General features: G+C 31.7%; 1 protein-coding gene across 2 annotated transcripts in view; it reads right to left on the minus strand.

Annotated features, from left to right (window-relative positions):
• Positions 1 to 1,640: 1,640 nt before the first annotated feature.
• Positions 1,641 to 22,778, minus strand: part of LOC115880303 (protein espinas-like) — a 149,190-nt gene continuing 128,052 nt past the window's right edge. For both annotated transcript variants that reach the window (XM_030897486.1, XM_030897487.1), the window contains 7 exons: positions 17,929 to 18,160; positions 15,138 to 15,380; positions 7,993 to 8,230; positions 6,098 to 6,443; positions 5,412 to 6,024; positions 3,723 to 4,003; positions 1,641 to 2,037 (listed from right to left, as the gene is read on the minus strand). In XM_030897486.1, the coding sequence (XP_030753346.1) occupies positions 1,809 to 2,037; positions 3,723 to 4,003; positions 5,412 to 6,024; positions 6,098 to 6,443; positions 7,993 to 8,230; positions 15,138 to 15,380; positions 17,929 to 18,160 (2,182 nt within the window). In that variant the 3' untranslated portion in view covers positions 1,641 to 1,808. The remainder of the gene's footprint in view (positions 2,038 to 3,722; positions 4,004 to 5,411; positions 6,025 to 6,097; positions 6,444 to 7,992; positions 8,231 to 15,137; positions 15,381 to 17,928; positions 18,161 to 22,778) is intronic.

A 22,778-nucleotide genomic window follows, 5' to 3' on the forward strand; every position in this document is an offset into this window, starting at 1 on the left:
TTTTTATGTATTTGTACATATAATTTAATAAAAATTCTATATTAAAAATCTATGTTGTTTTTATTATATATCTTTTTTTCATTAAAAGAATTAAAAAAATAAATAAAATAAAACTAGTTTTTGTTAAATCAATTTTATTTTTTTATTAAAACTTGTTTATATACATCTGAAATAGTAGAAAAAAAGAAGAAAAAAATAAAAGCGAAAAATAAATAAAAAATTATATTTTTTTAATGACTTTTTTATGTATTTGTACATATAATTTAATAAAAATTCTATATTAAAAATCTATGTTGTTTTTATAATATATCTTTTTTTCATTAAAAGAATTAAAAAAATAAATAAATTAAAACTAGTTTTTGTTAAATCAATTTTATTTTTTTATTAAAACTTGTTTATATACATCTGAAATAGTAGAAAAAAAGAAGAAAAAAATAAAAGCGAAAAATAAATAAAAATTATATTTTTTAATGACTTTTTATGTATTTGTACATATAATTTAATAAAAATTCTATATTAAAAATCTATGTTGTTTTTATAATATATCTTTTTTTCATTAAAAGAATTAAAAAAATAAATAAATTAAAACTAGTTTTTGTTAAATCAATTTTATTTTTTTATTAAAACTTGTTTATATACATCTGAAATAGTAGAAAAAAAGAAGAAAAAAATAAAAGCGAAAAATAAATAAAAAATTATATTTTTTTAATGACTTTTATGTATTTGTACATATAATTTAATAAAAATTCTATATTAAAAATCTATGTTGTTTTTATAATATATCTTTTTTTCATTAAAAGAATTAAAAAAATAAATAAAATAAAACTAGTTTTTGTTAAATCAATCTTATTTTTTATTAAAACTTGTTTATATACAAATAGATTAATAGAAATACTACAAAAAAAGAAAAACAATATATTATTTCATTTATATTTATATATAACTTCGACGTCAATAATTTAACTATACAAACGAAAAAATTAATATTTTTTGTCTGATCAACAAGTGACTTACAAACCTACCTAGTATAATATGTATAAAATTACAAAAAATGTTACAAATCCTATCTCTAGTTCATAATATCTAAGTTTGTACATTGATAATAAAATTACGGCATTGCAAAAAACCCTTTTATAAAGGCCCAGTTTAATTGAACCTCTGGTTAACTAGGCAGCTTACAGAAAATAATATAAGTTGTGTCACTCGTCTTTAAAATACCGGTTTATACAGGGTGATCCGAAAAAAAATTCCGAAATCTTCGGCAGCATATTCTGCAGATAAAAATAGTTAAAAATGTTTGTTTAAATGTATGCCCTAAAATGCTTAGTTTCAGAGATACAGGGTGTAGGGGGTGCAAATTATTTGGAAAAAATCGAAATAAAAATGAAACCCCCTGTATCTCCGAAACTAAGCATTTTAGAAAATACATTTATATGAACTTTTTTACTTATTTTTATGTGCAGAATATGCTGTCGAAGTGTCCGGGGTACAGTCGTCGTTTCCAAGCCAACTGGACGCCGTTTTTTCTCGATCGTACGCTATATTTATCGATATAGAGGATCGCGTACATAGTGTGACAGGAACTCAATTGCTTTTACTAGGTGCTCTCAAAAAGTATCAATTTAAAAAGGCTGTATTTCTTTTGAAGTTCTAGTGATCCAACTTATTTATTTCTCAACCAGTAGATATAGTCAACTACTAGGTACATTTTCATGTTTTATCATGTTAAAATATGGTTGAATTCGAATCTAGGCCTAAAGGAACTCAATTCGTGAGTGTTAAAATCACTAAAACAAGGATATTTTGTATCAGGATATTATACAATTCTTGTCTCTTTCATCTTGAATGGTTGATTTTTTGGTAGGTGTGGTTTGCTGTCGTCTTCTAGCTATAGCCAGGGCATCGTTGGGCACGTAGGATATCCTCACACCCCCGTAAGCCCTTCTTGGAGGTAACTGGTAGTCTAGGTCATCACTAGAAGAGCTAGAAGAACACGTGGAACAGTAGCTGTCCGAATCATCGTCTCTGTTTCTAGAACTGTAAAAATACGTAATTTAGAATAGTTATAATAAAAAATCAACCCAAGAAGCATTTGGTCGTCGGGACAACGTTGTGTCACGTGACCAAACGTCGGGGCGCAACGTCGGCACAACCTCGTGTCAACCCTAGTCTGCACTAGTTTGGAGAATAATTTTTGGGTCGAAACGACGTTGGATACCGACGTTGGCTAGCAGCCTCATTTAGTACAAACTGCAACGTTGTTTAAAATCCTAATTCACAGAAATACAAAACTATAATAATATGGCGTCTAAGTCGCGTTTTATCCTAAATTAGGATAATTATAGTAAAAATATTATTTTTATGCAGACATATGCCAGATGGCAGTAAAGGAAAACAAAACAAAAGTACCTATTTAAGTGTGGAGGATGTTTGAAGATCATAATTATGGAATCACTTTAACCGACTCTGTACCCAAGGCAAAAAAGTTAACGCAAATAACTTTATTGATAAATGTATTGTTTCTACTTTGAAAAATACTAATGGGCCTTAAAATTAAAGAAGTTTTAAAAAATTTCTTGATTTTTTTTTTAGTAAAATGAGAATAATTTATTAAATTTTTTTTTTATTTAATTTATTAAATTTTATTTATATTTTTATTTTTTTTTATTTTTTTTATTTATTTTTTTATTTATTTTTATTTTTTAATTTATTTTTTTTTATTTTATTTATTTATTTTATATTTTTTTTTATTTTTTTTTTTTTTTTTTTTTTTTTTTTTAAATTTATTTTTTTTTATTTATTTATTTTTTTATTTTTTCGCAGTCGAAAAAATTGTTTCCGCGTGTTGTTTAGGGTCAAATATTTCAAGTTAACGTATTCAAAAAGCAGGAATTGCTATTTTAGGAACGAAACATTTTCTTATTCAACGGCTTTCATCTTCTTAATGGCGGCTTTCACTTTGTTGTTTTGGAGATTAAGATGGAGTAGTTCGAGTAGTCGCATACTGGACTAATAAAGTCGCAGTTCAGCCTTAACAGGTAGTATACTAGTCGCAAGATTGCCTAATTTAGTCATCCTAGAGTCTAGCTTGTGCCGCCCTCTATATTCTAAATAAACGAGGGAGTGGATAACGTATCGGTATTATGTCGATGTATATTTAAATTTAGTTTTATATGTACCTTTCTTATGTCCGATTTTATTTAAGTTTTTTTTATAAAAACAAAAACAGCACTGAACTGTCTGACTGAACAGAACAATGAAGTGAAAATTTAAGATTTAGGGTTATGGTTCAATACAGTTGCATAAAGGTAGTGGCTCGACGTCCTACCAACGTAAGAATAAGGAAATCTAAACAACGTTGGAATTAGTAAAACAGACGACGTTTGCATAACGTTGGAATAGGTCCTGAAAGTGACGTCGGAAAACTCTTTATTGCCCAACATTGTAACTACGTTGTCCGAATCACCTAAAGATCACTTAAGCAAAAAAGGTTACAAGACAACGTTTATTCGACGTCGCAGAAGCTTTTACTTTGTTGTAGTACTAGTTCAACGTCGGCACAACGTCACAACAACGTTTACATTTATTTTAATACCTAAGGTACGGAGCTAACTATTTTTTGTAACTAATCCAACGTCGTGTTTAGTAAACATGTGGTCGCAAGTCGTGGAAATGCTACTTGGGAAGGTTACTAGCCTCGTAGAATTAAATAAAGTTAGTACCTGGAAGGAGCATGTGCTTCTGACTGCGTTTTATGTGACTTCCTCGGCACTCTGCTTCTTCTTTGAAGAGTATCCACATGTTTTCTTTCCCTACCTCCGCTGTAGCTTCGACTTCTTGGAAATTTTTTGGAAGCGGCTGCCATGCTTGCGTTGTCAGCTTCGTCAGCTTCAAAAGCTTCGTTGTCGCCTTGAAACCTCACGCTGAGCAGTCCACGAACCTTTTTGGTCGGCGAACCTGGAGTTGTCGAAGTACCACAAGTACTCTCGCTGGATGGTGGTAACTGAAAATTCAAAATTGCAGTTTAAAAAAGTTAAAATATCGCTCCGACCAATATAACAAGATGACATTCTTCGGCATCTTTGGTACAACCAGACCAATGCTGAACCTGGTGGTAAGTTCGCAATGAATGCTGTCCGGCAAGACAATTAATTATTATTTATAAATTAATGAGCGAATTAATGATACGCCACTGTTTAATGACAAAATTGAAGAAACTAAACTAAAACTAGTTTTAGTGAACCCTAATCGACATTTGATTTCGGAAAATCGACTATACATAATACATATATCATATTTTACGCAAAATTGTAAAATTTTCAGGGATTTTGTGCCTAAATGGTTGACTTTAGCGAAAATTTTCATAAAGACTTTTTTATAGGAAATTTTATTCTCTTTAATTTTGCTCTCCTCAAATTTTTGCGAAAAACACATAGTTTTCGAGATATTCACAAAATACCGATTTTGGGCGCCATCTTGGCAAGATGGCGGCGACGGCGGCAAGTCTGGAAGTGTGCATTTTATGGATTTTAGTTGGGGACCCCAAAACCTATAAACGTGCAAAATTTCAAAACTTCCGGACTTTTATTGACTGGACTATTATTAGGCATTTGCATAAAAGTGTGTATTTTTGGTAAAATTTGCAAGCTATTGAGGGAACAAAAAATGTACAAATTACAGAAATAAATTGAAAATAATATTTATATTAAAACAGCATTATACCGGGTGTTGCATCGTCGAGCGGGACATAGGAAATCCCATGTAAATTTTAATGGGCTCAATTATTGGCTTCCCTAATTATTTTAGAGAATAATTCTATTTAGGTTTATTGAAGAGCACTAAAACCCACATTCAAAAGAATAACTTTAGATATTTTTGATTAGCCCGTTTACGAGTTATCGCCGATTTCTACCCGTCAAGGTAAAAGATAACTGTCAAATGAAGTTGTCATTTCAGAAATTTATCTATCATCATTACATTTTTCAGCTCATGCTTCAGGAATTCTTCCTCTACTTGGTCCAGCGAAAGGATATGACAATGACAGTTATTTGACAGAATAGACTATCATACAGGCATATTATAAACAAATCTCTAAAATGATTTTTTGCCCTTCTATGACGTCACAGATAATTTTATGTTAGTATTATATTATGTTAAAAGTTATTGCATGATCTAAGCTTTTATAATTTTACTTTAGGAATTCTTGCTATAGTCTGTCCACCGAAAGGATATATGACGATGACAGTTATCTGAATTCATAAAAAATATTGTTTTCAGTATTTTTTTAAATTCAGCCTGCCAGGATCTCATACCCTGATACGACGTCATATTACATTTTATATTGATTACAGAAACGGCACGGTATCTAGTTGTTCTACTATCTAAGGTTTTCATTTTTTGAGTATATTTACCGCTAGTTCAGGCATACTGTATGCTGTTTCGAGGTTTTTTATGTTATTTTCTTTCTTCTCTTCATTCCCAATTGCCAGCTGATCGGTCCATTCCTCCAAAGAAAGATCGGCAAGATGCAGCGGTTCCCTACTCCTATCCCTGGCACATAGAAGCTTCTCCAAGTCAGGCGAATGGTGCGTGGTTGTACCGGTCCGTTCTGCCAGCAACCTATCCAAGTTCCTCTCTAACAAAACCCTATCCAAACCCTTTTCCAACAGCGCAGGCTTATCCTCCAGCCTATTTTCCATCTCCAACTCCCTCTCTCCACTTTCAGAAGGCGTAGGGGTACTGGCAGAAGATCCCCCGGGTTTAGGGCTCCTCTGCAACGCTCTCCTCCCCATTTTCGGCGACCTGATCGGTGAGGATACATGATGGAGAGTTGTAACTGTCCCAGTGGATGTCGCTGGGGGGTACAGTGGCCCCAAAGGGCTCGAAGGGCAGCTGGTGACAGGGGATCGAGTCTGGTGAGTGCGACGGGTCGATGGAGAACCTGGAGGTGAGCTTGCTTCGCTTGGGGAAGCTGCTTGGTCGTGGAGGTTGGAGTTCTTCGATGATTTGATAGGTCGTGGTAACCTATACAATGAAAAAAAAAAACACATGGTTGTTAAAATGAACTGAAAAGAGACATATTTCATTTTCATAGTACCTAGTTCCTGGTCCGCTGCTATCGGATGGTGTAGGCGGTTCCCCCTTGCTGCAAGCTATCGAACAGTATATCGCCCCTCTCCTAGGCAAAAAGGGCCTACCCAACAAAGATACCCTGCAAGTATGGCAACAAAAACACCCTTCAGTAGCGTGCCAGTGCTGTCCTTCGTGACTCATCTGCCCTTGGTCCACACCTACAGGTTCTCCGCAACTATCACAGTATTCGGCAAAAAGGGCATCAAAACAATGAAGACAATATGGCCTCCCGTCCCGCATTATGTACCTTTGTCCACCTAGCTGTCTTTCGCACTCTGAACAAGCGAAATGCTTCATGTGCCATGCTCGACCTGTTTGAAAAAAATATTTATGTTACTTTGATTTTTTACAATAAAGTAAGTTGTAAGAGGATTTTTTTGCCCCTATATGACGTCATATATAATTTTATGTCGATTACACAAAGGGAATCGCATCTAGTTATTGTATGATCTAAGTTTTTTTTATTTTTCTTCAATAATTCTCGTTATAGTCTATCCAGCGAAAGAATACACGACAGTGACTGTTATTTGAATTAAAAATAAGAAAGTTTTTTTCTGTATTCTATAAATTCCGCCTGTCAAAATCATAAATTCGTTGAACAGACTATAATGCGGGCATATTATATGCAGTTTTAAGGATTTGTAAGAGGATTTTTCGCCCCTATATGACGTCATATATAATTTTATGTCGATTACACAAAGGGAATCGCATCTAGTCATTGTATGATCTAAGTTTTTTTTTAAATTATTCTTCAAGAATTATTATCGTTATAGTCTGTCCAGCGAAAGAATACAGGACAGTGACTGTTATTTGAACTAAAAATAAGATAGTTTTTTTCTGTATTCTATAAATTCTGCCTGTCAAAATCATAAATTCGTTGAACAGACTATAATGAGGGCATATTATATGCAGTTTTAAGGATTTGTAAGAGGATTTTTTGCCCCTATATGACGTCATATATAATTTTATGTCGATTACACAAAGGGAATCGCATCTAGTCATTGTATGATCTAAGTTTTTTTTAAATTATTCTTCAAGAATTATTATCGTTATAGTCTGTCCAGCGAAAGAATACAGGACAGTGACTGTTATTTGAATTAAAAATAAGATAGTTTTTTTCTGTATTCTATAAATTGTGCCTGACAAAATCATAAATTCGTTGAACAGACTATAATGCGGGCATATTATATGCAGCTTTAAGGATTTGTAAGAGGATTTTTTGCCCCTATATGACGTCATATATAATTTTATGTCGATTACACAAAGGAAATCGCATCTAGTTATTGTATGATCTAAGTTTTTTTAAATTATTCTTCAAGAATTCTCGTTATAGTTTATCCAGCGAAAGAATACAGGACAGTGACTGTTATTTGAATTAAAAATAGGATAGTTTTTTTCTGTATTCTATAAATTGTGCCTGACAAAATCATAAATTCGTTGAATAGACTATAATGCGGGCATATTATAAGTATAAGCAGTTTTAAAGGTTTGTAAGAGGATTTTTTACCCCTATATGATGTCATATATAATTGTATATCGATTATATATCTAGTTATTGCATGATCGCATAGTTATTGCATGATCTAAGTTTTTCTTTAGGAATTCTTGCCATACTTTGTCCAGCGAATGACAATGACAGTTATTTGACAGAATAGACTATATACAGCATATTATAAGCAGTTTTAAGCCGTTGCAAAAATATGTTTTGCCTTTTATGATGTCATATAGAATTATTTTACGATGGAAATCGCATCTATAATTATTGTATGATCTTATATTGTATGACCTGTTTGAAAAAATGCTTATTTATGTTACTTTGATTTTTTTAAACGAAAAAAAAAAAATTAAAACACTATATACCTTCGGCTTCAGTGCATTCGTCCGCAAGGATGATCTCGTCACAAGCACTGCATCGAGGTTTGACTGTTTCCGCGTGGTGTCTACCGCAGTAGAGTCGCTGTTCTTTGTAGAAGTAGATGAGGTCTACCAGGAGCTCTCTACAAACGCAACAAGTGAAACAGGAAGGATGCCACACGGTGTTTGGCCCAGCCCTTGAAGCGTATACTCCGATGTCGTTGGGAGACAGAGTCTCAGAACACTGAAAATTACAGAAAAAGAGTTTATTAATAACATTTTCGTCATAGTTTATTATTTTTATACAATAAAGTGTACTCCTAAACTAATAGATATGGTCAGAATACATTTTTTCACCTCTTCCATCATTATTCACTTCTAGAACTACCCCCGTAGGTATGTGTTTGGAGGTAAATTTGAGATAGATTTATTAAAATACATGTAAGGTACTTTTACTAAAATTAGGTGTATATTAAAAAAAACAGTGCCTACCCATAAGCAAATAAAAAAATAAATAAATAAAATAAATTAATTGCATTTTATACTAAAAAAAAATGTTGGGAACACAGCAACAGAGGGGAAGGGGCATTTGAAACAAAGATATATGGCCCCCTAATAAATTTAATAAATCTGTCACGACACAGATGGTGCTATTTATAGCCCCCCAACTTGTTCGAGAAGTGCCTGTTAGAAGAAACTTTTCGATATTTCTTTTGGAATTTTATTATTTGGGGATATAGCAAAAACATCAGGCGCCATTTTGACATCTTATTCCGTAACTGCCTTTATATTTTGATTGAAATAATTTAGTTCTTATATTTTTATATACAATCCATTATACCCTTGTATATGAATTTTTAAAGTAGCTCAACCTAAGACGTTTGTGGATGTAAAGCACCAGATGGCGGGGCGTATTTCACAGTCTTTTACTACAGAAAAATATTTTTTGTTACTCTGAATTTTGAAGCGACCAATAAAAACAGAGAAAATAAAAATCGATAATTTTCGGACTGTGCCAATTGGTTACTAATCGACCAGATACTTTTTGTCTATTAGATATGCTATAAAAGCTGGTAATTATACAATTCGACCATTGTAAATACCCGACCATAGACTTAAAATAAGAATTCTAAACCGTATTAACAAAGAAATTATTATTTCGATATGTTGGTACATTATTTATAATTTATGATAATGCTAATTGCTGTTAATTAATATTTAAAAAAAAGTTACATACCTATTTTAATTTGATTTAATGCAGGTTTATAAAAGAATCATTTCATTCTTAGATTATTTTATTCTAAATTGAGTGCTTTACGAATTTTACGATATTTTTTTTGGAAAATATAAAACTTTTTATATTTTTGATGCCAACTAATTGGCTTGGTATTATTGGTATGGGAATTAGCCAAGAAAGAAAAGAATTGGCTATAACTTGCAATTTTTCGAAAAAACATATTATACCTATATCGCTTAAAGAATGGCGCTTTTATGAAGTCATGGCCAACTAGGGTTTCCATTTAAAAAAAAACATAATGTTTGTGTCATATGTCAAAATGACAGGCTTTGAAAAAAAAAACAGAAAACACAAACTCATTAGGTATGTGATTATCTACAACTTTTATCTGAAAACTTTTTGTCTAAAATACCGTATGATCGAATAAAAATGGCGTCAGCGATGGCTATGAAATGACGATCGATGATATTTCACATATAATTTTACATATAAAATGACAACGATCTTCATTTCATAGCCATCGTTGACGCCGTTTTTATTCGATCATACAGTAGATTATAATGGAATTAGAGACAAGTTTTAAAATAGCCAAAATTTGTTTTTTTCGAAATATCTAGTAAGCCTTGAAATTCTCCGAAAAATCCGAAAGGCGCATATTTATGACCCCACAAAACTGCAATTCTTTCCCCATATAACCGACTCTCTATCTCCAGTAGTTTCCGAGATACCCATAGAGAACATCGTAGGAAACTCACCCTGTATAGTATTTAGAAACTAACTATTATTATTATTTGACTAGATTAATTTGATTAATAAGACTCGATTAATTTAATTTAAAATAAATTTGATCAGATTTTTTTTTCGTATACCGTAAAATGGGGTGAATAGAAACAGTTTCGTAGGCTATTAGCGATATACCGGTTGATAAAAATGTGGTATTATTTTCCCGAATATTTTAAAACATGGGTCTTTGTTTGTTCTTTGCGTATACATATAGTTTGATTTTTGAAAAATATGCATATAAATATTAAATAAAAATAACTTTTGTGTTTCTATTCACCTGCTATTCGGGAGAATAGAAACACACATTGACGTTAAGGTTTTATCTATTCTATTTCCAACAAGGTGATTAGAAACAGATAATTATTACATATTTAAGTAGGTTTAGCAATAATTAACAATACATATAATATAACAACTTACATGTACCAGCTTAAGTATTACTTTAAAAATAAATATTTTATTTATAAAGTTTTCGCGCCATACAAAATAGGTGATAAATCGATCTCACATTTATTGATCAGCTGATTGACAGAAACAGTGCTGCCACAGATAAAAATATAGTTTTTACATTTTATTGTGTATTACCAATGATAGAAAAATTAGATATGTCGACTCTTTTTACTTTGAATATTTTTAATCGTGATTTGATTTTTTTCAGAAATTTTGTTTCTATTCACCCCTATGTTTCTATTCACCCCATTTTACGGTATTCTACTAGCAGAAAACTAAAATTATATGATAACGCACTTTTCAACGAACTTGAAGGAAGATATAGTGTATCTATCACAATACTTAATAGAATTACTACAATTAGAAGAAAAACAAAAAGAAAAAATACCCAAATACCTTCACCTGCCACTCATCTACAAAATAAACGAATATAATCTCTTATCAAAACATTACACAACTACTTCTTGTATTTTACACTGAAAAAATTATCAAACTTACTAATTAATCAAACACAAAGAAAAAATAACCAAATTATCCCTTTACCTACTACTTAACTACAAAATAATAAATTATAAAAACACTACTAAACTATTTCTGGTATTCTACACTAAACATTATAATTAAACTTAATAAAATTAATCTAATTTTTCACTACAACCACTACAACTACAAAGAAATAAGAACATTGTTTAAAACTAGAAGAAACAGAACTTCGATTTGTGCGACCAGTATAATAGATCAAGCGGACAAAGAATATAAAATACTTTAAAAATGTGCATTCAGAAAGAAAAAATATCTCGAAAATTATCTAAAGAACTTTTTGTTTTCTTATCAGTGAAAAGCATCGGCCTCGTCGGCCTTGCGGAATCTGTCGGGTATTTACAATGGTCGAATTGTATAATTACCAGCTTTTATAGCATATCTAATAAACAAAAAGTATCTGGTCGATTAGTAACCAATTGGCACAGTCCGAAAATTATCGATTTTTGTTTTCTCTGTTTTTATTGGTCGCTTCAAAATTCAGAGTAACAAAAAATATTTTTCTGTAGTAAATGACTGTGAAATACGCCCCGCCATCTGGTGCTTTACATCCATAAACGTCTTAGGTTGAGCTACTTTAAAAATTCATATACAAGGGTAATACTAAATTACTTAGTTGTTGAAGACTATTGATATAGTGACTGACTATAATGTTTGACTGATTATAATTCATTTCGTAAAGCCCATATTACTACTGCCGCCAAACCATCCCATAACACACAGAAGATGTTTTCTAGATAATCTAGAACATCTATTCTTATAGTACTTAGCAAAGTACTATATAATATATAGTACTGAACCAAAAAATATGGTTTTCTTGGCTCGTTCGTGTATATCAGCCACATTGACTAATTCATTTCATACGGTCACATTGACTAATTCATTTCAGGAAAATATGTAACTATATCTCTATCATTACCACCATACGACAAAATTCAAATTTTGTTCTTAACAGACATGAAATTATGATAATTATTATTTTTTGTCATGGCATCTATGATATTATAGCGTAACTATATTAAAAATATGGGTAACAATAGAAAAAATTGAAATAAAAATGAAACTTCTACACCCTGTATCTCCGAAACTAAGCATTTTAGGACATGCATTTATACGAACTTTTTTTACTTATTTTTATCTGTATGTATGAATATGCTGCCAAAAATCTCCGGAATATATTTCGGACCACCCTTATAACAGTAGTAACTAAAATACTAAACCCTTTGTCGCAAAATGTAATTATTTTATCCCTTAACAACTCCAATCCTATACCAACACCCTTGAGGGGTCAAACCGTCAATAAAGCTTGACCAATCCTTTACAAATACACCCTTTTAGAACTGTCTATTTACTAAACTTAGACGATTTCAGGGATTACCTCAAAGTCCTTTAACAATTACCAAATTCTACTGAGAGAAACTGACCAAAATTGTGGCGATATTACTTTAAATTCTTAAACAGAAATAACTTAATAAAAATGCCAGACGGTAGGCGACCTTTTTCAAAGGTTTCCCAACGAAAAACTCCGGAAAAAGAACAAAAAATATTCGACTTTCCTTAAAGTGCCTTCACTGGCTTCTCTAAAGTGCGAAAATATCTTGATTTACGGCTTTCCCCGAGACGGGGATGTATTTAGATGTCGCAGGCACAATAATTCTTTCGGGAAATACGTTTTTCCTTTGACTCGGTGAATAATAGTTTTCTCCCTATCTTCGGGCATGTTTAATGAAACTTTTCAGGCCTTGAAAAGATCTTGCTTTTATTGAAATGTCCTTTTTTTCGATTTGTTATTTAGTTCTGCTTAGCATGAAAGTGGAAAACACTCTGTAAAGCTTCGTCTACACGTAATGTGTTTAATAAAAAAAAAGTGTGTGTAATATGTGCGCATATACCGGGTGTTCCATCGTCTAGCGGGACATAGGAAATCCCATGTAAATTTTAATGGGGTCAATTATTGACTTCCCTAATTATTTTAGAGAATAATTCTATTTAGGTTTATTGAAGAGCACTAAAACCCATGCACATTCAAAAGAATAACTTTAGATATTTTTGATTAGCCCGTTTACGACTTATCGCCGATTTCTTTTTAAATATTTCTCCTTTCTTATGGCCCTGTATTTACTTATGAGCACCAGTCAAGGTAAAAGATGACTGTCAAAGGCAGGAACAAAGAGAAGATGCAAGAAATGATACCGACTTGGAAGTTTTATTGTGCGTGGAAGAGAACGATGGAAAGATCAGCACAAGGAAACTTGAGGATGAAAAAGGAATAGATCACACTACAGCGTTTCGAACTTTGAAACGACATAAATACTATTTCTTCAAATATGAAAACCACCAAGAGCTACGAGATGGGGACGAAATACGGCGGCAGGCGTTTTGTTTTGATATGATGGAAAGAGCAAACACGGATAGGGAATTTTTAAAAAACATATGTTTCACTGACGAATGCACGTTTACCTTAAATAATGAACCCAATGTTCAAAATTATCGATATTGGAACAAAGAAAACCAACACAGGTTTGTCGAAACAAGGACGCAATATCCACAGAAAGTAAATGTTTGGGCAGGGATATTCGGACACAATATTATCGGGCCATTATTTCTTACGCGAAATTTAAATGCAGAATATTATTTGGAACTAGATTCCAGACTTGATATAGATATGTACTCTCATCGGCAGATCGTTAAATTAAACTCAACATATTGAAAATTTGACAGCAACATTGCTTTAAACTGAGCCATCCTTAATTAAACACCGTTATAGTGAAAAAATAGATGCAGGAAAAACAAAAATACCCCTACTATATATCTTAACAATTTTTATTGTGCAAAACTGCCAGAAACCTTCATATTCTCTTCTTTTTGGTTAAAAATCCGTCAGCCCTTCAATTTTACTGTAAAATCGTTCATATCGAGGAAACTCTTTCAATTCTGTCAATACTGGTTTTAACTGACAGACAAAACGTAAGGTAAAACGTAACGTATAGACAGACCTTTAGACAGCAATTAAAGAATTGGCAACGCGGGACTTGTTAATATTTCCAAACTTTAATTTTATTTCGTTCCCTGGGGATACAAAAATACGTTTTCCTTAAAAATAAATCCTCCTCCGTTCTTTTGGAGTCTCCGGGGATGAATTCGGGAGGCAATTAAAAAAATGGAAATTAAGAAAATGCAGTTAGCCCAATGAGTATTATACTCCCTAAAAGGGAGAGAGTTCTTTAATTAGAGTGAAGTAAAGCGTAAGAAGATGTAAGAATATCTCAGAGATATAGAGGTAAGAAGAATGAGAATATAGTTATCATTTAACAACTATATTTATCATTTTGAGTCAGTTAAAAAAGAAATTCTGAGAAACTTTCCGAAAAAGAAAATTTCAGAGAGAATTAATATGATTCTATTGATTGGTGATTGCAGTATGCATTCACCAATTAATAGAATGCTTAAATGCCTGATTTATCTATAACGCTGATTTATCTATGCTGGACTTTTTTTATGGGGATATGTTAAAGACAGTGTGACAAAACTCGACCAACTATTGTAGACAACATGAGAGAAACTGCATTTTGAAGTAGAACTCCACATATGCTTCTTAACATGAAAAAATCTTTTGAAAAGAGAATCATTTTATGCAATGGACAGGACAGGAAGCATTTTAAGCGTTTGATTTCGTCTAGCTAATTTTTTCAAATAATTATAAAGTGTAACCAATTTTCAATATTAATTTTCTTTCACCCTGTATAACTTTTCGGGTCAAATTTTAATTTCGTTTAACGTACAATATTAGTACAGTATTAGACATTTTAACTAAATATCAGGCTGTACAGGGTAAATTACAATTTAGGCAGCTGTTATGGAAATTTAAAATGTATTCTTCATTTTCACAAAATGTGAAATATATCATGTTATACTTTAGGCATATGTATTTTTAATGAAAGTTACCTTTATTTTTTCTCTAGAATCCGAAAATCAATTAATATATAGGGAGTTCCATTATAAAAAAAAACCAACTTCAATGCGTATTTTTTTGTGGGGATATCCTGTAAAACTCTATTATAAAATGCTTTCAATTAACCTACATATTTATGCTTCCAAAATGTCGATATAAACTACTTCACTTATTTTAATAGGTACTTACACTATCGCATCGTAGTATTCCTGGTACTTGTCGCACTGAACCTCTTCCTAAAGCTTCTCGTTTCCTCTGAGCACTGAACAGCCTCAGTTCTTTCCTTTCTTCGTCGCTCAGAGCATGGCAGTACCGTACTTCGTTATCATGAGGAGGTAATTGTTGCAGAAGTTGCCTAACTCTGTACCTTTCCCCTACGCTGTTTACATAGGGTACTTTGTCTTCCGGAAGAGCGCTGAAGTACAAATGAACCTAGAAGAAGACATATGTCTCAGTTATATTAAGCTACTCAGTCACCATGATCAGTACTTGCACTGATATATACTTCAAGATCATGAATACTTTGATTTTGATGATTTTCTTTTATTCATCCTGTAAATTATAATCCCAGTGCCCAGAGACTTTTACCTCGGAATTCAATTACTGTGAATGTATTAATGTCAAACCTTCTGTATTGTGTTTTATAGATAAAATACTAAAAATGTTTACCCATTTTTTTCGTTGCGTTTAATTTTTTATTTTAGTAATTTTAGTAAATTCTTAATTATTTCCTTCTTAATATTTTGATTTTTTTAATTCTTTTTCTAAGTGAATTTATTGAAATAAATAAATAAAATACACAAGCTATACCTATTCTGCTTATATTCTAATCATTGAAATTTTGATTGAAATCGAATTATACAGGGTGGCGCTCTCTTCATACAGAGCGATCTGCTAGGAAATACGTACGTGCTCTATAGTAAAGTGTGATGTCCAAAAACAATTAAAACAATAGTTAATATGTGTTATTGTGTTGTCCAGTTTTAACAAATTTTAACTCTGTAAGAATCTACGTTCAAGAGGCTTGAAAAAGACATATACTGTCGAAACGTCGTCATAAAATAAAAAAATAATGAACAAAATCTAGAAACATCTTTGCAACCCCAACGACCTAAAGCCAAGAGTAAAAACAAAAAATATATAGTATACAGGTCAAAGAAACGAAACAAAAAATACCTTTGTTTATATACTCTTCTATACCTAATTTGAAATAAGATAGTTGAACCGTGCCCAGACTTTTTGAAGCACTTTGTATATGCAAAATAGACTTTTTTGGCAAATTTATTCAAAACCACTTTCATTTGAGACCGTTTTCGGAAACGTCAAATAAAAAAGATAATGGGGGTGTCAATGTATAAAAGAAAACCCTGAGTATACTAATCAAATCTATTCAAGATTGTCATTTCAATAAGCTGGGTCTCTAATAATACCAGACAATATGTGAACAATATTTTATTATTATATTTTAAATAAGTAACCATATTCTGAGAATTAAACACTGACGATTTAGAAAATAACAGAACTTATACCTATTAAAAATATCTAAATTTTATTTTACCATTTACTATTTACTGATATTTTGTTTTATAACAGCTGGATGCAATGGTCACGAAGTGCACATTTTTAAATTTGAAAGAAAAATCCATTTCGTTTAATTTAAAAAATTTGGTACTGTCAAAATTTGTCAATTTGTCAAAAAATGTCATTTGACATTTATGACATACCTCTTCGGAAATCTTGAGAAAAAATACGTAACTTTATATTTCAAGTTCTTCTCTAGCTACTATAACAATTAATTTATGAGAAGTATCCACATAAAGGATCTTACTACACACAGACGCATGGAGGCTTACGCTTCCAATAAATTTAATGTTGCGATTTTTTGCGATTTTTTGACTCAACTTTTCTAAGACAGAATATATGCCACTATCAAAAAAACCTTAAATGATTATGTTCTACTTTGACCTTTACCTAGTTTTTATCCAAAAAATCAAAATAAAAGATACTTTTTTACTTACCTTGACATTAAATTTACCGCAACCGGGAATCTACGTAAAACACGTTATGACAATTTCACAATAACTATTGACAGCAAGCTAAGGTCGTCCGATTCAATTGTTATAATACTGTGTCACTTGAATGCAACGCCTACTATTTAAAAAATTGTAGAAAAAAGGCAGTTATTGAACACAAATTAACTGAAAATGTAGGTTTTGCGCAAAGATCGGGTTACAGCCCCTCGAAAGAGACTCCGAATATGTTTTTTTGTTAGTTTTATGTGGTTTCCTCTTAACTAATATGTTTTCAATCTAATGTTATTGCCATAAATGCTAACTGTGGATGTTATTTTCTGCAACTTGGTTTGGACATATTGCCTACTGTGCGGCGGTTTCTTAGTGATAAACTTACAATAAGTCGATCGTCTCGATTAGAAGTTCTCAGACGAAGGTTCCTGGACGTCTATATTGGTCATAATTCAAAGACCATTTAATATACTCTATGGCATTAAGGTATTTTTGGAACCAGAATTTTATAGCAAATTCACTAAAGTCGAATAAATAAATGATATATATTTGACTCACCCTGTATATCTATAAAAATAATTTTGAAATGTGAACTAGTATTAAACATATATTTTGTAAAAGGTTTCGAGTGAAAATCTCAAATAGGAATCCTGATACAGAGCTTTTCCGGAAAACGGAGCCATCTTGTATGTATGCATTTGTATATGTGTGTGTTTATTAAAGTGAAAGCAACGAATTCAAATAGGTAAACTTTGTAATATATCTTATTAACAATACAATGCAAAAAGTTTTATAAAAATTCGTTCACAGTAAACGAATTCCCAGGTTTGTAGTTCATAAGGGCTTAAAGCACTCTATATGCAAAAAACCTCTTTTACCATACGCATATCAAAGTGTCAACTTAAAATCACCCATTTCATCTCCCTAAGCCCCATAATTGTCTCTAATTCCCTTACCTGATCAGGCCGGAGACCGGGTGGTACCCAGGTATACTCCTCCAAGGCACAACCGCTGTCGTCATCGCTTTGGGAGTGCCTCTGGGGGTCCACAGCTCCAAAAGGGGATCCTTTACCTAGAAACCGGTCTCCTGGAGGGTTGTCCGGGGGTAGTTTAGCACCCAGAGGGGGCGATAAGGGTGGGAGACCGTGTAAGGGTGGTACCGACATGTCGTGGGTCCTGTGTACAGATCTGAAATAGAAAAAAATAGCGTTAAGTAAGATTATAATAATGGTACTGATGAAAAAATGTAAATATGATTCAAAAAAGGTGCAAAATATTCACGAATCTGAGATTTGTCAGCATTCAAGGGATACACTGGGTAGATTTTAAAATGAAGTTTAAATAAATAAATAAATAAATAAATAAATGCCTTTATTGTGAAAATTTTTTTCAATTTGTAGACAAAGGTAAACTAAACAAACAAAGTAAACAAACAAGGTACACAAACAAAAGATGATACAAAACATTATACAAATAATATTGGCAGTCTTATAGTTTAAAATAAACATTTATAAATGTTTACAATGTCAAAGAACAAAAAAATAAAAATAATATTCAAAAATATTTAGTTAGTTTATACCGTATGATCGAATAAAAACGGCGTCAGCGATGGCTATGAAATGAAGATCGCTGTCATTTTAAATGTAAAATTATATGGGAAATGTCATCGATCGTCATTTCCAAGCCAACAGGACGCCATTTTTTTTCGATCACACAGTAGTAAATATCAATGACCTCTAAATAAATTTATTTCGATGTCATTAGTAAATATAGCAATAGCAAACATTAGATCAGTGTTGCTGCAAGTGAAGCTAGTGTCGTCCACAAAAATACATATTTTGCCACTGATGTTTATGTTAGCAATGTCGTTAATAAAAAGAAGAAACAAAATAGGGCCTAGTACTGAGCCTTGTGGTACTCCACATTCTATTGGCTTGCTAGAAGACAACGTGGTATCCACTCTCACAAGTTGACTTCTGTTGCTCAGATACGACTTAAACCATTCGAGAGATGATCCCCTGAACCCATAGTGCTGCAGTTTATTAATTAGAATCTAATGATTTACACAATCGAACGCCTTAGAAAAATCACAGAAAATTGTTGCTGTAGAATGATCGTTATTTAGGCTGGAGTAAACTTTATTAAGGAGGGAAAACATAGCGTCATTTGTGGACTTGTTGCTTAGAAATCCAAATTGATATTCAGTAACTATTTTGTACTTAAACAGAAAAGATACCAGCCTTCTTTTAACCAATCTTTCTATGATCTTAGATAGCGTTGGAAGGAGTGCAATTGGGCGATATTTAGAAGCTTCATCTTTGTCTCCTCCTTTATGCAGAGGAATGATTATTGCCGTCTTAAGACATTTTGGAAAAATGTCATTTTGGAATGACATATTTATTAAAGTAGTTAGGTGATTCAGAGTGCTTTCTGGTAGATTCGAAAACATTTTTAAAGTTTGACTTCATATCATTCATAACAGAACGTCAACGGTTTTTATAGACGTATCTGTTTAAAACGAGTTCAAGAATAGTTGTATTTAGATATATTAAATAGTTTTTTCTTTGTTCTTTGGGTTTTTTTTTGTTTCCGACGACGGGAAGAGATACTTTCCAAAACGTTAAGCATTTTTTTGCCCGTTAGGCAAATTTGTTTATTACTAAACCACTGCTGAGAAATTAGTCTCAATTGGATTAACGCAGCAGTTTTTACAAAAAACAACTATTTTATTTTGTAGATTTTCTTACAGTGGCCAAAAACCCAGAATTCGCTTTAAAAGACAACATAATGACTTCTCTCTGTAACTATTCACATCGTATTCCCAGCAAAACGTGTATTTTTATAAATAGGTACACTTAACGTAAAGTTATTATACCAACGCTTTAAAATATGAGGACCACTAAAGAAACTTATGTTTTTCATAACTACCAGCAAGAATACTAATGAGTGTTCGACACTTTCAACTGAAGAACTATAATAAAATGGTTACAAGCTCATAAAAATACTGCCTGAGGCAGTGTATTTCATCTTTTACCAGTAATGTTCCAGAAAAATCTGAATACATATACATAAATTTGAATTTAAACATCATTTTTCTCATTAGCTGTAGTCCGATACTTGTTTCTTTCAAGATAGAGATGAAAAATCGCTTATATATGAATGTTTAAACAATTTGTTTGAATATGTCTTTGATGTATCTAAGGATTTTGGTCGAATATCTCAAATATAATAGCTTAAAATTGGAAAAAATCCTCTTTGTCTTCAGATGTTGTTGACCATGTATGTACCATTACTGGCATGACTGTCCCCAGAAGCTTTTCTGGCATACAATTAACGTAAATACACGCATATTATACTAGTAAGATGGACTTTTTATGCATCTATTACAAGAAGTCCTTCATGTATTTTAAAGTTTTATACAGGGTGAGTTTCCTACGATGTTCTCTATGGGTATCTCGGAAACTACTGGAGATAGAGAGTCGGTTAAATGGGGAAAGAATTGCAGTTTTGTGGGGTCATAAATATGCGACTTTCAGATTTTTGAAAAAGTTCATGGCTTACTAGATATTTCGAAAAAAAAAACAAATTTCGGCTATTTTAAAAATTGTCCCTAATTCCATTATAATCTATTTTTGACAAAAAGTTTTCAGATAAAAGTTGTAGATAATTACATTCCTAATAAGTTTGCGTTCTTCGATTTTTTCTAAAGCCTGTCATTTTTGACATATGACACAAACATATCTTTTTTTAAATAGAAACCATAGTTGGCCATGGCTTCATAAAAAGCGCCATTTTTTAAGCTTTTCAGCGATATAACCTATAATATATTTTTTTCGAAAAATTACTGAGTTATAGCCAATTCTTTTCTTTCTTGACAAATTTCATTTAGTTGGTATCGTATTCTTATTCTGCTATGATTTATAACTTATAAAAAGACAGAATATTGTATTAAACGGTTCTTTACAATTTACATTACACAAACTAAAACTTAAAAAAAAACTAATATCACTACATACACTTTAAGTTATTTTAGCAAATGTTAAAAAAAACGCCATTGTTTTGAGTACACAAAATGCATCTTTTTAAAACTGAATTACAATGAAAAAAAATTTAAAATGAATAGGTTAGGTGATTGAGGAGACCCATGCAATTGGGCCTCCTCAATGCAACATTTCTTTCATTATAATGGAGAGTGTCATAATGAAAGTCATGTTGGAGCCATTCTATTGATGCGCGAGTATCTAAATTTAACTTTTCTAACATGTCTTGAAAACCGTTGTCTAAACAACAATCAATAATACTACACGCTTTTCTTTATTTGAAAAATTCATATTTACAATTTTTGTTTATTTTAATTTACAAAGTTTGGATGTGACAGCTTCACATTACTGAGAGCAACGACAATTCATTTTGTTTTCATGGCTAACTAAGTGAAATTGTTTAAACATGATAAGAATTGGCTCTAACTCAGTAATTTTTCGAAAGAAACATATTATAGGTATATCGCTGAAAAGCTTAAAAAATGGCGCTTTTTATGAAGTCATGGCCAACTATGGTTTCCATTTAAAAAAACATATATTTGTGTCATATGTCAAAAATGACAGGCTTTAGAAAAAATCGAAGAACGCAAACTTATTAGGAATGTAATTATCTACAACTTTCATCTGAAAACTTTTTGTTTAAAACAGATTATAATGGAATTAGGGACAATTTTTGAAATAGCCGAAATTTGTTTTTTTCGAAATACTATCTAGTAAGCCATGAACTTTTTCAAAAACCTGAAAAGCGCATGTTTATGACCCCACAAAACTGCAATTCTTTCCTCATTTAACAGACTCTAGTATCTCCAGTAGTTTCCGAAATACCCATAGAGAACATCGTAGGAAACTCACCCTGTATATTGTGTTCTAGTGGACCGATTTTGATGAATTTTTAAGCAATTTGTAGCTAAATTATTTGACTTTTTAATGCATCTTTCTAAATTAAAAATAAAACTCCCCATTTGTTAATTATACGAGGGTAAACAAAATGTTGATATTTTAGTGAAAGTTTTAAACACCCGGTGGAGTACGATAACAGAGCAAGGAATTTAAAAATACTTTTGTCATCTTTTTTCGATAGTTTATTTTTAAGTTCATCTTAAAAACTGTATTTTTTTGGAGATATTCGGTTTTGAAGAAGACACAAACATTTTTTCGAATTTTTTACATTAAAGCCATTGCCTTGGCTTTTGCTCCTAGTCAACAGACCTATCAAGTAATGTTTATGATTTATACAATGTCACTGTCTTTGAAAAATCGATAAAGATATTTTTAAATTCCTTGCTTTGTTAATATATTCCATAGGGTGTTTCAAACTGTCACCAAAATATCAACATTTTGTTTTCCTCCGTATAATTGACAGATGGAAACTGTGATTTTTAATTTAGAAAGAGACACTAAAAAGTCAAATAATTTAGCTACACATTGCTTAAAAAATAATCAAAATCGGCCGATTAAAATAAAATATATTAACCTTTAAAATACATCAAAGTTTTAAGGTGCCCCTTTTTGGTGCCGGTGAGTAGTGGACTAATTATCAAGAGTACCCGGTATACCAGTTCTCGATAGCTAAAATAATAAATACAATTCACCTCCGTTTATGCCTTGTTTTATCATAACGTGTTTCCCTTTTAACTCATTGACATTTAAAACCTTATTTTACTCCTATTAAGGCCTGCTTTACACGATTCCCGGCTTTAATAAATATTATTTAATTGCCCACAGAGGTTTATGTCAGTTTATTTATACCATTACTTCGATGGAAT

The sequence above is a fragment of the Sitophilus oryzae genome, unplaced genomic scaffold, assembly GCF_002938485.1.
Source record: "Sitophilus oryzae breed Bouriz unplaced genomic scaffold, Soryzae_2.0 scaffold_1621_pilon_pilon, whole genome shotgun sequence".
NCBI classification, from domain to species: domain Eukaryota; kingdom Metazoa; phylum Arthropoda; class Insecta; order Coleoptera; family Curculionidae; genus Sitophilus; species Sitophilus oryzae.